General features: G+C 47.9%; 1 protein-coding gene across 2 annotated transcripts in view; it reads right to left on the minus strand.

Moving 5' to 3' along the window:
- CORO1C (coronin 1C) overlaps positions 1–17,924 on the minus strand; it is a 603,513-nt gene that overhangs the window by 79,061 nt on the left and 506,528 nt on the right. For both annotated transcript variants that reach the window (XM_085634726.1, XM_085634725.1), the window contains exon 5: positions 6,592–6,773. In XM_085634726.1, the coding sequence (XP_085490852.1) occupies positions 6,592–6,773 (182 nt within the window). The remainder of the gene's footprint in view (positions 1–6,591; positions 6,774–17,924) is intronic.

A 17,924-nucleotide genomic window follows, 5' to 3' on the forward strand; every position in this document is an offset into this window, starting at 1 on the left:
CCACAAGTCTACTATGGTCTTAGTCCACGCTGCCAGTTTAAGATCCCCAGGGAACTTCAGGGCTGGCTTTTCTATAAGACCCAGATGCCACTTCAGAACCTACTTCTGTGTTGGGCTCTGTCAAAAATGTCGGATGGGATCCCAGGCTTCACCGGAGCCCATGTACTGTCCAAGAAGAACAAGCCCTTTGGAGAAACCAGGCATGGCAAAGGGTGGCATAAAAGGCCAAATTGCCCTCTAATTCTGTATCTAGAAGTTCTGCAAAGGTAGAGGAAGGAAGCCAGTGGTATATGCATCCTGTTCTTGTGAAGGCAAACTGAGGGGGCCAGCCAGAAGGCATGCATGCATGGGATGCTGGGGCCATTGAAGCAAAGTAAGCACCTATTATAATGGTCAGCTATGGATATGGATGACGATCCCGCGTCAACCAGAGAAAAGTTCATGAACTGCATGCTAAAAATCGCCACGTGGATGACAGTGAATTATCTACAGCTTAACTCCAATAAAGCGGAGATCCTGCTGTTTGGAAAAGCAGAGGAGCTCTGGGCATCGGATTGGTGGCCTTCGGAACTCTGCGAACCTCCTACACCCAAAAAGTGGGCGAAGAACTTGGGTATTATAATTGATGATGACTTTCCATGGAGGAGCATGTGAAAACTATCTCGGGCACATGTTTCGGCCTGATGCGAATGCTGAGAAAAATCTTTCCTTGGATCCCCGTCTCGGACAGAAAAACCCTTATACAGGCACTTATAGTTAGCAGACTAGATTACAGAAACTCCCTACTAGTAGGGATCAGGGAAGATCTACTTTCCAGGCTACCGGTTGTTCAAAATACAGTTGCACGTCTAGCCCTCAATCAGCCTGTCCGTACCCCGTCGGCACCCCTACTATGACAGCTGTACTGGCTCACTGTTAGAAAAAGAGCAGAATTAAAGCTTCTGTGTCTGGTGTTTAAATCACTCCAGGGAAAGAGTCTAGCTTATCTAATGAAGAAGCTAAAACCATATATTCTTGCCAGTCAATTGAGATCGAGCGACCGACAGCTCCTCTGCGTCCCGAGAATTAAGAGAGGCAGAATGGGAGGACGCTCCTTCTCATATCTCGCCCCCTTTCACTGGAACAGACTGCCAGAGAACATACGTGCCTGTTCCAATCTCAGTCAGTTCAAGAAACTTCTTAAAACCTGGCTGTTCTGTCATTAACTACCAATCTGCGATCTGCTTTGTCTGCCACCCAGGCGCCGAGAGATCCCCTTGGGGATGATTTGACAGTGCCCTACAAATCCAAGTAATAATAAATCTAACACTTGGCCCCAACACTCTTCACAACAGGTAGCAAGCATCATATGCGAGAACCAGAAAACTGGTCACTATAGCAGACAGTTAGGAGAGCACCTGATCACAGAACGGCACTAAAGGGAGGCCATAACAATCCTCTGGCATCAGTGCCCACAAGCACTTTACAAGAACACAGCCTTACCTCCTGGAGCTGAGTAAAAGTGCTGGGATATGGATGCAATGGACCAGTGAAACTGTGCTGCATTTTACAATGCGGCCTCATAACATCTCGTAGCATTTGCAGTACCGCTGTCCAATACTCTGCAACTTTGCGCAATTCTAAGTCATATGGAGAAACGTCGCTGGCTCCAGACCACACCGGGGACACGCCGGAGAGTGTGTGGCATTGAAACGAGATATAGGCTGAGGTGTCAAATACGTGCAATGTAAATAATGGAACTGTGTGAGTTTAAAGCAGGCATTGCTGGCAACCTCTCGGACCTGCGCAAATGCCAGTCGCGATTCCTCCTCCGTGAGAGGCAGGGGCAGGTCTGTCTGCCATCTGTCCCGGATCTTCGGTCTTCTTTCAGTCCTCTAAATGCATGAAAGCGTGGTGAGCATTCTCCCTCGGGTGAATTTATACCCCCTATCATACCATGATAAACATGCTGCAATACATATATTATATAAAACTACTGCAAATTAAAAATGTTCAGTCTGCTCTATTACGAGATTAACATGGAATACAGGCTCGCAGTTAGTGGACTGGTCGCTAAATCAAGAGCTGAGAAATGGAAAAAATTACCTACATATTGAGATGTCATTCCTACATTACACGCCATCAAACCAACTTGTGTAAAATACTGCCGCCTTGTGGGCAGATAGATAGTAAACTGCTTTGCAATAAAAATAGGGTAAAAGCAGTACTACATGTGTGGTTCTTCAGCTGCCTGGCTCCGTTCTCTAACACGTATGGTCGCACAAAATAGAATTGGCTTATTACACGGTGTCCCTCTAGAAACGTGGATTAAGTATACTCAACATTACAGTGGCTTTACTTCCCTTAGTCCTAAGGATCCCCTTAGTTTTGAACCCCCCCCCCCCCCTTATACTGTAGTTCTCTGTATATATAGTTTGGTATAGAATGTTAGGCACAGGGCTTTAAGTGGGCCGGGTCTCACCGGGTCTGAGCACTGGCACAGGCGGTCCGTTTTTTGAGAGTTGGTGAGAGTTGTAGAGGAAGGGAATTCCTTTAAAGTCATTTTCTCTCTGGACTTCTTCTCTTTTTGAAACTCAGGAGCAGCAACATTGTTGTGGTGTCACCAGGGCTTTAAGTGGAAGTTTTTTCAATATTATATACAAGCCATAGTTGCTGCTTGTTTATCTTATGCAACTAGAAACCATGGACAAAGCCAATAGTCCTGACTGGTAGGTATGATGTGAGCTGTTGTATCATATATCTAGACGCAATGACAGGAACAGCAAAATACAAGTCGGGCGGCACACTGTGCTAAACACAGATTTTTAGCTTACGTGTTTTTAAGCCACGCCCTTAATTACATACACCACGCCCCTTGCTGGGAGCTGCTGCAGGCCTCCTCGAGCTTCGTTACGCCACTGGATGCAGCAGGGCAATGATGTAAGGGCTATGTATGCTCTTTCTCAAACTCTCAATCTGAATGGCCTCAGATGCCCTGCCAAACCTAAGTGGAGGTCACAAAAGGACCAGCTTTGAGGTCACTTGCCTTCACGTGACGTCACATGCACTTGGCTCCCGGGTGTATCCGGTTCAGGCTCTCATCATTCACTGTTCTTTACGTCAGATGAGGTCTCCTGGAAGATAACTGAAGATCCAGGGATGGAAGCTGCAGCCCCAGCAGGGAGAATATGCAGTCTCGGTAAGGTTGACAAGAAAGAGTCTGGGGTGTAAACTTGAGTCTGATGTGGAGGTGTTAGATAAAGCTGGAGTAGCATAGGGCTAGGTGCAGGACACCATGAAAATGCACCCGGCACAGGAGTTTCCTCCTGCAAATCAGGCACCTATCTGCTGATAACCAGAGAAAATCTCTCTCTCTCTCTCTCTCTCACTCTCTCTCTCAGTCCACTGTGGGTTCAAAAAGCTTAGTATTTACGGGCTGCGGGAGTGAATGATAATCACTAACCACCATTCCAAAACGGGAGCAAAACACGTCACTCTACAATGACGCTCCTTCATGCACTTCTGGGTTTCGGGAAGGGAGGGTGGGGCCTCATCAGCTCTTTTTGGGGCCTTGGTCCTGATGTGATCGGCCCACCTTGGCGCTCTTCTCCCGCACCATACTGAATGGAGCTCAAGGAAAAGCGACCCACCAGATATCCGTGGATTGAAAGGCATTGGAGTGAATACATTAATTCTGGGCAGGCTTCTCCATCTCACACTGCCACTGAGTGACATTAGCAGTAATACCAATGAGGCAGTCGCTGAGTGGGCAGTGGGGCATTTTTACTGGTACAGCAAGACTTTGCCAACCGCAGGACAGCACTCTCCACCAACACCCTCTCTATCTGAACTCCAGCAAACCACTGTGAACTTTACAGCCTGACACATGTGCTCTTTGCTCAACCCTTGACTAAAGGCACTTGGGGGAACTTAGTGCAATTCCCGTTGTATACTATGCATCTTTCACAGCTGAGCTATAGCAACACGCGGCAAATTGGTAAATGAAGATAAACAATATAAACCTGTAACGATTCTCTGGGGAATAACACCCAACTGCCTGTCGCTGCCAAGTTTTTTGTTTTACTGTTATATTTTCCCTTGAATAACTCACATCCATGGGAATTGTACTGTGTGCTAAATAAGAAGACATGTGATTTATAATGCTGATGCCGGGCCGCGAGTATAGGCAAGCCCCAGTGCTGCTGTGGTAGTACTCTGATATGTAAGATCATACTTATTACATTTTTCATTACTCCATGGCCCTGTGAGATAACTTGTAATGTGATACTTGTATGATTTTGAATAAAAAATAAGTATATATATATAGCCTTAGAACCTAGTTTCCATAGGAAAAGTGGTTTTTGTTTTGCTAATAACTTTGGCACCGTTTAACGACTCTTCACGAAATATTCAAAACTAATTGTTCACTCAGGTCAGCTCCGGTCTTGAAAGTTTCGGGGTGATTTATCAAGGGGGGGCCCAGAAAAAAGGGGGGTCCCAAAACATGTTTTCTCCATGTTAATTTCCATAGGAAACTTTAGACACAGCTACAGCCTGAACTGCTGAATGGAATTACACCAACTTTGGCAGAGAGAGAGCTCTTGGTCCAGAAAGAACGCCTTTTTTAAATGGTGTAAACCCGTTAAGAAGTTTTCGAGATATTTAAAGATTTACAGATATCGATATTTGAGAATTGTGAGACCTGGTTGGCTTAGCCCTTTGAGCATGTGCTAGCCTCCGATTGGCTGCCAACACTTCAGACCAGGAAGTGTTGGCAGCCGTCTTGGGCCTCGGACCAAGTGAGAGGCAAAAAGGTAGGAGAAACATTAAAACCAAAAAAGGGGTCAGGGTAGGAACACCCTGACCCCCCAGGTCTGTTCAGGGGGTCCCAAAAAAAGCTTCTTTTTAAAAAAAATGTTTTCGGCCGGGTCATGCTGGGAGCGAAAATGAAGAAAAAAATTAAGCACTTCGATTTTTAAAGCCCCCGGGTGGGCCAGGTCCTGGGGGCAATCCTGAATTTTGTAGCGGGGGACCGTGGGGGCCCCCGCAGCCCCGGGGACCACCACTTCCCCGGGACTTCATTTGAATAGGGTCGGGGGGCTCATGGGTCCCCCCCAACCCCAAAGACCGCCACCTCCCCGGGGTTACATTTCAATTGGGTGGGGGGGACGGGGGGGGGGGGGGGCCTCACGGACCCCAAGCCCCGGGAACCGCCACCTCCCCGGGGCTAAAATAACTCATAAATGGAGACCACCACCTTCCCAGAGCACTCTTTAATTAAATGCGGGGTGATGGCCCGGGGACCGACTCACCCCAGGGCCGGCTCCTGCAATGTCCCGGGGTGCCCACGCCGGGGACATTGTTGTTTGCTATGGCAGGGCGGGAGCACGGCTCCCGCCCTGTCATAGCACACCCTGCTTTGCTTCATTGAAGCGAGAGCAGGAAAACCTGCTCTCGCTTCAATAAAGCAAAGCAGGATTGCTTTTGCACAAGGGAAGCTGCATGTCAGCAGCTCCCCTTGTGCAAAAGCAATTCCAGCTCCCGCAGGAGGCAGGGAGCCGGCGGGACCGTGGGGGCATTGTGGCTCCCCCCACGGTCCCCAACGGAGAGGCCAGGCCCCAGGGGATGGGGTCCCCGGGGCCAGAAGAGGCCTGGAGAGGGCCACGCGGCCCCCCTCCCCAATAACTCATAAATAAATTTAAAAAAAACAGAAAGGCCGGGGGATGGGGTCCCCGGGGCCATAATTGGCCTTAGGAGGGGGGCCACGCGTCAATAAAAAAAAAAATTTAAATCAGAAGAGGTCAGAGCCTGGAGGATGAGGTCCCCAGGGCCCCCCAAAAATGATAAAAGACGGGGGCCACACACCCCCCTTCTAAAAAAATTAAATTAAAAAAAGCCGGCATCTCACCAGAGGCCCCGCTCCCTACCTGCACCACTCTGCAAACGCACCCCCTGGCACGTTGTAAGTTGGGGAATTAATTCCCCTTGAATACTGTGGGTCCCTGGGGGCCAACTAGCGCACCAGGTACCTCCAAAAAGCGCCACAGAGCTGGATTGTAGAGAGGTGGTCCAATGCCACGCCCCTTTTTACACCATTCTGCAAACGCGGCTCCTGGCGCACTGCTGGTGGGGACCTCAGGACACAAGTGGACTTCATCCTCCAAGCAGCAATGTGCCAGGAGCTGCGTTTGCAGAACGGTGATGGATCAAACCCAGATCTGTTGACTGGGTGTGAGTGTTTGATTGGTTCTGATGCTCCGTCCATCACCAACCCCTTTTGTACTGTATTGAAAACAAAGCGCCTCCTCGGGTCCCCACACCGCTTCAGCCACAAAGTTCAGGACACACACATATATATATAAATAAATAAAATCCGGTTTAGTCATGCAATAAAATAAGGCTGAAGTTCCATCAGATGGTGCAGTTATGTAGGTGTGCGCAAGGAGTCACACTATTTATGTAGAGCCTGCAGGATATATTTTGTGGGTAGAACGTGCTTACAGACTTATCTAGGGTGAGCAGAGCAGCGACAATAATTCAAACCCAGATTGTCCTTATACGGACATCTTTCTTAGCCCACCAGTAAAGATACGTTGCTCGGCATGCACTTACCGCAATGATCTTCTCCTTCCTGGGGTCGATCACCCGCACCTTCTTGTCTTTGGACGTCGTACAGATGAGGCTGCCATTGCGGTTCCAGCACACGTTGAAAATCATGTCGGAGTGCATGTCGTCAAGGGTGATGAGCGCCTCGCCAGTGCCCACGTTCCAGATGATGACGACATTGTCACACCCTGAAAAACCATCATCTCATGTATCAAACTTTAAAAAATGACATTTGCACACGAGTGAATCACAGCACGGCGAAACACGATCTTCTACAATAGCCAGTTAACAATGTTGACAAACTGTCCAAACTTAATTTCCAATGGAAGCATTTGTCCAAAAATAGAAGCAACGTTTATAGGCTAAATACACCTTATATGTTAAAAATCATGAGTTAAAAACAGCTGATTCGCAGTTCATCTATACACACAATTTGAGTGTTGGCTTTATAGGTGCACAGAAGATACAGTTTGTGGATTTGACTACAGGAAAACTATTTGGAAAAAATGATTTCTAAAAAAATATAATTTTTAGCAGAAAAAGTGATCGGCAGCAATTTTAGGATTATTCCTGATTACTCCTTTATTGTCTCCAGTGTAAGTCTCGGATCTTTTCCTTTTCCGCTCATTCTTATTTTCAGAATACTTCACGGTCCCAGGTTTCAAAAGATTCCTATCACCTGCAGAGTCCCCCAGGGTTCCAAATTGTCTCATACCATCTTTAATCTCTCCATGGAGCCCTTTGAGGCCTTAGTCATAGATACCAGCATCAGATTCAACTTTATGCCAATGAAACACAACTCTACCCGACAGTCTCCTCCGCTTCAGACAGCCAATGCCTCAAACACTGCTGTACCTCATCCAACTCTAGGATGTCCAGCACCTACCTGAAACTCGACCCAACCAAGACAAAATACCTTTTATTTGAGAAGAACAACAAGCAAGAAATAGTGCAAATGTGGCTCAATTACACAAATTTTGATGGCTTAAAACCCCAACTTTTACCAAATGCTGTCACTTGGGTTCACCTTGGACACCAACCTCACCTTCAAGGAACACACTGCCAAAAAAAAGATAGACTGGTAACAGTTCTCTCGCCTAAAGAAACTGAAACGGTTTCTTTCAGAAAGTGACTACAGAACTGCTGCTCCTAGTATTGTCACACCTGGATGGTGATAACCCCCTACTCCCTGGTCTTCCAGACTCCACATTGGGCCCCATAAAGGCATCCTACTTTCTGCTGCACGTTTCCTCCAGGGCTTGAAGAAATATGATCACATCACCCCCATCCTGATTGAACTTCATTAGCTCTCTTTGTCAGCCCGACCATCTTCAAAACCAGATGCATCATTTAACAAAACTATAATGACCAGTAACTCTGCTTACCTTGCAGACAAGGTCACCATCTCTCATGACTCTAGGCAAACCCGCAGCCGGCACACCATCAAATTGGAGACTAAAAAGTGCAAAAATGAAAAAACAAGGCTGCAGGTCTTCTCCATCTAAGCACCCAGTATCTCGAACAACATCCCTGTAACGATGCTCATATTTATGAAAGAGTAGAGGATACACCTCTGTCCAGACCACTACATTGCAATGCAGTAAAAATTCAATAACCACCTACATCTCCTATCACTTGTTGAATTTATGCCTGCCTTTGACTCTGTACAGTGCTCTGCTGCCTGTCTGGCAAGGATCGCAGAGTTGAAATACCACATACTTTTACATTACCTCACTGTGTGTGAGGAGGCAGATTTGTAGAGGGGGTGGCACTGAGATTACGGCGTGAATCAAGCATCTTCCACTTAACTTCTCTCGTTTCACACACACACCTTAATCACACTTCTGAGTCAAATAATTCTGGAGTAGCCTCACCTGTTCTTGCACACCTGTCTATTTAAAACTTGTCCACACTCACAAAGTGGCAGTGAGACTTCCATGTCAGCCTTGCAACACCTTTTGAAAAGTGCAAATGGGCACAAACACCCCAGTACCAAAAGATTACATGCTGATAAAAATGGCTTCTATGAGAATGTAATTCTTCTAACACTTTTTCTCAATCTCAATGGTATCTTCTTCAAAGGAATATGTATCATAAATGCAGATATATCACAGTCAAAGCTCCAACATTGTATACTATGATAGGTGGTTAGTTTGCAATCCAAACAACATCACAAAATAAAATGATAGAGTTTTGAAACTTTTCAAACACTCACCCCCAGTCATGGATCTGGATTAATCCATCTTTATTTTGCTCGCCACTTTACCACAGTTTGAACCCAGCCATATGCAAATCAGTCTTGACCCTGCTCCCCATGGGAACAGTCCAGCCCGAACTGCCAGGCCAGGTCCTCCATGGACTGGAAACAAGCATCCTGGGACCAGTTTCTGGGTATTACCGCTCATCTGCAAGGCTAGTTTAAATCCAGTGGATTGGAAGCAAGTATGTGACAATGTTCAGCATTCCAGCCATCATCGAATTGTGTTGCGAGTTTGCAATCCAGCCAAGCTCTATTGGGTTTATGTGCATTTCAGATTGACTCCTATGGTTGCAAACACACTTAATAAGAAACATTACCACCTAACTGTCACAGCTGCAAATTCACAACGACCTGACAAAGCCACCAAGATGCTGTCACTGGCCCACACCTCTTACAGTGCAGAAGCAGGTAGGTGTGCGTACTCCTCTGTGGGGTGGTCACTTGGTGTAAGAGTCACATAAAACTTTACAAAAAGAGTGACTGGGGGGTGTGGCAGGCAGTCGAAAAAGATGGCCGCCGCCTCGAAGAGCTCCGAACCTCTGGGGGCATAAACTTAAATCCGACACGTTTATCCACAACCCCACCCAGCAAAAATCGCCTGTGGGAGTGCCGGAACTCCTACCGCATCCATCGAGCTGCTCCCCTCACTCGCAACATCTGCCTCGCCACATATCGGCAGTGATATCCAGGTTGCGGCCTTGAGACGCGGCCCGACCGGGGATTGGCATGGGCGCTGTGCCCAGCGACGACATCTGGCGGCGCAGGCCCGGTGGATAGAGTGGCATGGTGCGCCCTGGGCTGCTTCACCATTAAAGGCACTCACCTGCCGAGACCCTCTGGCTTCCGCCGCCAGCTCCGTCTGAGTGACGGGACCCCCGAGGAGTTGCAAGCGGGGGGTCCTGTCGGCCCTGTGCATCAAGGACCGGAGGGGAGCGGCAGGCCTTGACATCCACGCTGAGGTGAGGGCTAGAGATTGGGCACTGGCACACGGACAAAGAGGCCTCAAGCAGAACTGGCACAATCAACAACTCGGAGCACCGCTTGCCCATATGCCTTAACGCACTGAGGTACCCCCTTCATGCACTGGGACGCTGCCGTGGCTATCCATCACGTGGCGGCGTGTCCCTCCTGACTGCCAGGGCTCAGCCAAGGCTGGCTCTGCACCAGATAACAACGGGGCCCCTGAAATACAACCAGGCCTGCTGAACTGGACTGTATGCCAGCACTGGAACCACGCGTCTGCAGAGGCCCATACAACCGACCACTCAGGGGCTAGGGTGAGCCCATCCTCACCTATCGCGGCTCGTGGACAGACCAGTTCCAAGGCTCCGGGGTGCTGGAACCACAGCTCCCCCCGGGAGCACAGCTCTCCAAGCTCCGTACCTACCCCAAACTGAACCCCACGTTACAGCCTCAAAATAAATCCTACAGTGGAATGCACGGGTTGGCAGGAAACCCGAACGGCCGTGAGCGCCACGAGGTTCGACAGGCAGGCAGCGGTGAGTACTGCCTTCAGATGGCCAAAGACCGCGGGCTGTAGCCGCCGAGTGGGGCAAGATGGGGGGCCGGGGCCAACGAGTGACCCAACCAAATAAACTGGAGAAGTACGCTTTCTCTAAAACAGACAAAGATACGCACGACCGCAATGAGGCTGAAGCGGCGCCAACTAAAGAGCCTACACCAGGGAAAGGGATCACGCTACAGGATATTATAACCACCCTCAGTAATGTACACACTTCTCTGGAGTCCCGCATAGACACTGTGACCACCGAACTCTCACTTATCCGTGCTGACTTTAGGAACCTTAGCACCCGGGTGAAGGAGGTAGAATCAGCAATGGCCACCATAAGTGCCGACACAGCCTCCCTGAAGAAGCAAGTGAAACAGCTGGAAATAGACAACAGAACAATGGCAGCGAAGCTTGACAACTACGAAAGTCGCTCCCGACATAATAATGTGAGCATTGTGGGAGGGCCGGAGGAAATGAGGGGCCCTGCCCTAGACCTCTTTGTGGATCACTTGATCAAGAACCACCTGCAGCCCAGGGGACTCTCCAGTTACTTTTCGGTCGAGCGGGCCCAACGGGCAGAGCCCGAGCCGGAGCGCCCCGCGGCCTATTCTAACATGCATTTTTAATTTCCGTGACCGTGACCTCATCCTCCAAAAGGCGAGAGTGGCCCCACAGATCCGATACCAACAAAGCGTGATATCTTTCTTCCCAGACTACACCACAGCTGTGGCCAAACAGCGGCGGAACTTCATAGCGGTGAAGCAAGAACTTAGGAACTGTGAACTCAAATACTCTATGCTATTTCCCGCAGAACTGAGAGTGGAGGCAGATGGGAAGGCATGGTTCTTCACCAGACCAACGACAGGACTGGCTGGAGGGGTGGTGCCAGGTCCAACACCGTGGAAAGCCTGGGCGAAATGCTGCTCGTGACTCAACCAGATCACAATCCCTGGACCAGATGGCTGGCTCGTCAGAATAGGGGACTCGGCCCCAGGAGGACTGAATTGGGCAGACTGGACACTCTCTATGTAAGACACTAGTGCACAGGCACCTGTTCTGTACTCCGTATGACGACGGTAAACGAAGACGCACGACGCTGAGGCCCCCACACATACGGGAGGGGTGCTGCCAGCCCCTCCACTGGCCCGATGAGACAGGAACCTATCGATGGACGATCGATTAGAGGTCCTCTGAGAGACTCTGTGTGGGCAAGGAGTTCCCAACATCTCACTAACTTCATTTAAGTAATAGCTGGGAGGGTAACCATATCCTCGAGAAGGCCCGGGGGGACAATACGAGCGCTCTCTCCCCCCACAAAGGTACCGGGTATTGGGAATTAGGTACTCTGTAAAGTTGGGGTGGCGGGAAGTTTTGAAACCATCTTGCAGGGAGGTGGGGGGGGGGGTATAGGGATTTTTTGGGGAAGTTCTTATTTACTGAATTTGTTTGTTTATGTATGTTATCTGGCACACTATAGGTCCATTCACACCATTCGCGCGTGACCACAAAACAATCTAGATCGTATAGAGCAGGTTACACACATCCCAAATGCTGATGTCACTTGATCCCACAACATCTAGGACACCCCACACACAGCACCTACCAATCATATCTTGGAATGTTATGGCCTCCAAGGTAAGCTTAAAAGAGGACTAGTTCTACAATACTTAAAGCGTAAGGCACCAGCAGTGACTCTATTGCAAGAGACCCACTTAACAGGGACAGTTAGTAAAGCCCTAGATAGGTGGGGTTTTAGGCTCGTGGTACACTCGGAGTTTACATCTGGTTCGCGATGAGTGGGAATCCTCCTTAAGAAACAGTACCCGATTGTCTTTAAGCACACATACACGGACGACCAGGGCCGCTTCGCGGCGCTATCGTGTCAATGGGAAGGGCGCATGGTTAACATAGTGTCTGTCTACATCCCACCCGCGCTCCATTCCTCAGCATTTCAGGTGCTCAGCAAATTCCTTCACCGGCTCCCACAAGGCTATTTATTATTAGGGGGCGATTTTAACACCACGCTAGATGACGCTCCTGATCGCACACCCCCTCGACAGCAACACCGGACACACACTGTCCTCACGGACTTCCTAGACGCCATAGGCACGGTAGACATTTGGCACTCCCGCTTTCCACGGACGCAACAATATACATATTACTCAGGTGCACACAATAGCCTCTCCAGATTGACTATACTGGCGCCAGCAGCTGAACTTGAAAACATTTTAACGGTAGCACATTGACCGAGGGGCATTTCTGATGACACTCCGGTCAGCACTCTATACACTTGGTATTCCACAGCGCATAGCCGCATATTCCCCATATACCCCGCATACCTCAGGGCCCCTGAGATTGGGAAGGGACTGACACCCCAAATACTATTTTAGCAAAAATGCACCCTCCGTCTCTTCTCCTCTTGTCCTCTGGGAGGCGTACAAGAGAGTGCTTCGTGGACAAGTGGTCTCACTTTTTACCCATCATAAAAGAGAGAAAGTTCGTAGAAACGCTTGAACAGGAGGTGGACGACCTGGAAAGAGCCCACAGTCAGGACCCCTCTGACACGAATACTCATCTATTGCAACTTAAGAAGCAGGAAGCAGGAGTACAAAGAGCTTTTGTGGAAGGCAGCAAAAACGCGACTCTCCCATACCCAACTCACTATATATGAAAGCGGAGACAAGGCCAGCAAGCTGTTGGCTTGGCTTGACAAAAGAGAAAAGGCAGATAGATGGATTGCAGAACTCCAACTTCCCGCGGCTGACACCACTTGGAATCCCCAATGCATAATAGACCAACTTGTGCATCACTACGAACAGATCTACACTTCCACACTCACAATCACACAAACAGACGCAGAGGAGTTCCTCCACGATATTAAACTTCCTAGACTAGCAGAGATGGAGTCTCACTTGTTAGAGGCAGACCTCTCCGCGGAATTAATCGCGATGGCAATCGGTAAACTACAGTCTGGAAAAGCACTAGGCCCAAACGGTATCCCCATAGAGTGGTACAAACATAACGCATCGACACTCACACCATACCTGGTAGTGATGTAGGAGGCCAGCTTGGACAGGGGGGAACTAACACGAGACCAAAGAACGGAAACAATAGTGGCCATCCACAAACCCAGCAAACCCGCGCTGTGTTCCTCCTACAGGCCCCTATCTCTGATCAACGATGAGGCCATGATATTGGCCAAGACCCTAGCGAACAGACTCACACCGTACCTAGCAACGCTGATACATCCGGATCAATCCGGGTTTATGCTGGTGAGAAATACAGCCTTAAATCTTAGGTGCCTCCACAACGAGTTGGGCCGTAGACATACCATTCAGGAAGAAGCCGTTGTGCTGTCCTTAGACACGCGCATGGCCTTCGACACCGTTGAATGGCCCTTCCTCTTCGTTGTTCTCTGAAAATTGGGGTTTGGACAGAAATTTTGCTCCTGGGTTAGGTTACTCTACACTGCTCCCTTGGCCCACATAGTGGCCAAAGGGCATAGACCGGAAGAATTTCCACTGTATCGAGGCACGAGACAGGGCTGCCAGCTATCGCCACATCTTTTTGCCCTAGTGCTGGAGCCTCTGGCGGCCTGGGTACAACAGGACCCGGTCATCCAAGGGCTCAGATGGACTGAGGGATATGAGGATCGTATATCCCTGTATGCGGACGATATCTTTCTATATATGGCCTCTCCCAGGCGCTGCCTGTCCTGTCTATTAGATATTTGTAGCTCTTATGGACGTTATTCAGGGTATACGATCAACTGGGCAAAATCGGTGCTTTACATCTTGAGGGGTCCCCCACCACTTCTCCCAGCTGGCTGCACCGTAACAATAGTAGAGAACACTTTCAAATATTTGGGGATTCATGTCACCCATGACCCGGAAGTATTTATGACCCTAAATCTTCAAGCCCCTTTGAAACGGTTGCAAGGGATACCAAACACTGGCAGTCACTGCCTTTGTCACTCCTGGGAAAGGCAGTGCTTGTCAAAATGATGGTGCTCCCCAGGTTTCTATATGCCTTCCAAAACGCACCCTTTTTAGTCCCCCAGACCTACTTCCGTGCCATCGAAGCAGAAGTTACTAAGCTCCTCTGGGATAATAAGCTGACCTGCATAGCTATGGTGAAACTATACCGCACCTGGTACGATGGGGGTATCGCACTCCCGAACGTACAGACTTATTATTGGGCTACTCAGCTGATAGTGATCAATCACTGGCTTCATGTCCCCCACCCGGACCCAGCCTATGCCCTCGACAGGTTGCAGTTGGGGGAGATGGGGCCTCACCGGGCGCTCTACAACAAGACCCGGACCCTAATGGGCCCCACAAACCACACACTTCAGGTCTGGAACATAGTGCAAAAAAAGTTAGGGTGGCATAACATACTCACACAAGCAACACCCCTCTGGGTCACAGACAGGCTGGGAAGGTTGGAAAAAAGCAAAGGTTTTAACAACTGGGACGTTATTGGGATATCCAAGGTGGGCGACCTCTGGATACGAGGAAAAATGATCACATTTATACAGCTCCAAACGCAGTACAACATGGGTCAACGGAGCACTTCCGATAGCGGTAGATCAAGCACGCCCTTGAAGCAGCAATTCCCCCTGACACCACCCTACCGGAGGCCTCCCCACTAGAAGATAGGCTACTGACAGACAATATGGACAAAAAAGCAATCTCTATGACCTACCGGAAAATTATTAATAACATGCAAGTGTTAAACAGTAAAAATAATTGAATTCTGTTAACTTAGCCTCTGCTTTCAACCATTTTGCCTGTCAGCCCCATTTTGTGTTTCTACGGGGACTTTCAAAGTTAGAAGTTGCGTGTTCACTGAAAGCTGGTCATACTGATAATGTTCGCGTGTCAGAGTAAGCAGCCCTGCCTTGCCGAAGGGCCTACGTCCACAGATGTCTAATCTGTTAGCTCACCAACGCCAGTAACCTCCCTTGCCTATCTACAAAGATGACGTGGGTAGGGATTTATCAGGATTCTACAGTTCAGCATGTAGGCGTTGTGTAAGGGGGTTGTGTAAGCGTTCTGTAAAAATGCCATAAGAGGGCTATGTAAAAGTGTGATGTAACCATGACAAAGGGGTTTTGGTGAATTTTTATGGTACTCAGAATGTATAGAAGGCAGGTCTTAGACTGTTCTAATTTGTTCCCTCTCAGGCACTTGTAGTGTCTGTATGACAGAGCCATCTCATGAGATATGAAAAACTTGTGTTTTATCCCACTTCAGTGTGGATCCTCATTTATTGAACCCGTAGACAAAGGGTGTCCCTGCACCAGTGAGACTGGTAGGAATCTCACTTCTACAATTGGCGCCGGCAACGTGGGGCCCCATTGAAGGACACAGCTGGACCAGAAGGAGGTCGTTTCGACAGGACAGAAACACTGAAGGGGCGCCCCGCAGACTGAGACTTGCTCTCGCGGCCAAGGTGATTTTCAGCTAATCGACCTGACCTTTGTGGAGGCTGTGTCTCAACTGGGGCTTTTCGGTTGGCATTTTGGAGGTGATCTATTGTCCGAAGATCAGCAGGTGGGAGTTGGAGTATTGCGATCAGGTAGGATCAAATTGGTTGTCTTTTTTGAGTCTTTTTTTTGTTGGTAAAAAGGCCTTTGCAAACGTCTTTGACAGATAATGTGAATTTTTTCTCATCTTTAGGTTGTATAAGAAATTCTTAATGCTATTGTTAAGAAGTATTTGGTAAACATGCCTGTTTTGAGCACACTTTGTGCATTATGTTGTTGTTGCAACAGGAAACATGTTTTGGAGGAAAGACAGCCAGCGCCTTTAGAAGGCACTCCGAATTATGAAATGTACATTAAATATGGTATTTCTCCCATACTGTTTAGTGCATTATGCAACAAATATACAAAGGACGATGCTAGTTTACAGTGGCCACTTCATGGTACCTTTGATTCAAATACATTGCAATATATAGAAGAGCAACTTTTTAAAAAGAAAAGTAGGCAGAGCATGTTTGATGCTTTAGGAGTATGGAAAAAATATATTAAACAGAAACAAATTAAAGAAGATAAGGATAAGAAGAAAGCTGAAGAGCAGACTATTGTGCAGAAGATTAAAGAGCTACAATTAAAAATGCAAGAAGACAGTGTCCAGAGTGATGAGAGACGATTTAAACATCACTTGCAGAAAGCATATGTGACTAAGGAAGAAGCAGGACTTAAGGGTTTAGAGGAGGAGGATCCAGAATTAGAAGAAATGCTTTGCAGACTAGCCCTGCCTCCTTATGCGCTGAATCCGGTCGGAAATAATGCTGCTCTGACAGCGCCTCCCCAGTTACCTACAGTAGTTCAAATGTATCCTCCATTGACTGCTGCCTCTGCTGCAACCCCTGTCCTTGATAGAAAGACTAGTTCGTACACTCCCAATTCCTAAACAACGTCATAGATCTATCCTTATGGAGGATGACAAGGCGGTATTATTGGTTAGGGGTTGTGAATGGGTTCGGGATGACGATATACGATTGGACGAGGTTTTCACGACTTTGACACAATACCCGCAAATGACTCAGCATTACGTTGTAGGGGAAATGGCTAATGCACTAATAGAGGGCTGGAGGACTAATATGGATGAGGAGGCTCCTCGAAAATTAATTAGAATATGTAAAAAGGACAAATGAAGGAGCGCTGACTGCTGCTCCCTTAAAAGTAGCGGTAGAAGATATATTTTCTCAGAAAAGAAGACTTAAGAGGCTCATGTCGGCCTTGACTAAACTTTTCCTATGCGAGAAGCGACCCCCGTGTTTCAAGCAGCCATAGGTGACGGTCAGGGTGTTAATGCAGCTGGGTTCCGGTTCCAATGGATTTATTCCCCTTGGAAGCGATCGGACGTATTGGCCCTTAAAACTTCTTTGCCTGACCCTAGGACAAAACCCAAGTGCATTTTATGATGAATTGAATGCTGCCGTAATTTGTGTTAGGACTTTTGTTGATATTGATATGTTTTTCAGATTGATATTGCCCCCTGATCTTTGGCGTATGGTCAGCAAACAGGACCATGAGGCCTTTGGTGGTACTTGGGCGCAATTACAAGCGGCAGATATTGATAGGAAAGCAAGGCAGAAACCATCACAGCTTATACTAGATTTACAAGGGTCATATTACTACTTATTTGGAATAGATAGTGCCACCAAAGAAAATATCATGGGCGAAATTGGTAGCTTGCAAACAAAGGAAAGATGAGTCTGTCCCTGATTTTTTCACAAGGTTTGAAACGACATTTCATGATTATAGTGGTCAAGACACAACTTCTGATACAGGTCAACATTTGTAGACAAATTTGTAGCTAACTTGTTACCTGAGATTTCACAGAAATTACGAGTAGCTGAAAGTACGTGGGCTTCCTCTACCCTGCCAAAGATTTTGGACATGGCCCAGTATAATGAGAATCAAGTAAATCATAAAAAAGGGAAAAAAGAGGGTAAAAATAAGGAATTGATTTTTTTTTTTTAAATATATTTTTATTTTTCATAAAAAGCACAGCAATTATTCATATAATTCATTTTAAATTGGGTACATACCATCCA

Source organism: Triturus cristatus, chromosome 11 (genome assembly GCF_964204655.1).
Source record: "Triturus cristatus chromosome 11, aTriCri1.1, whole genome shotgun sequence".
Lineage (NCBI taxonomy): Eukaryota > Metazoa > Chordata > Amphibia > Caudata > Salamandridae > Triturus > Triturus cristatus.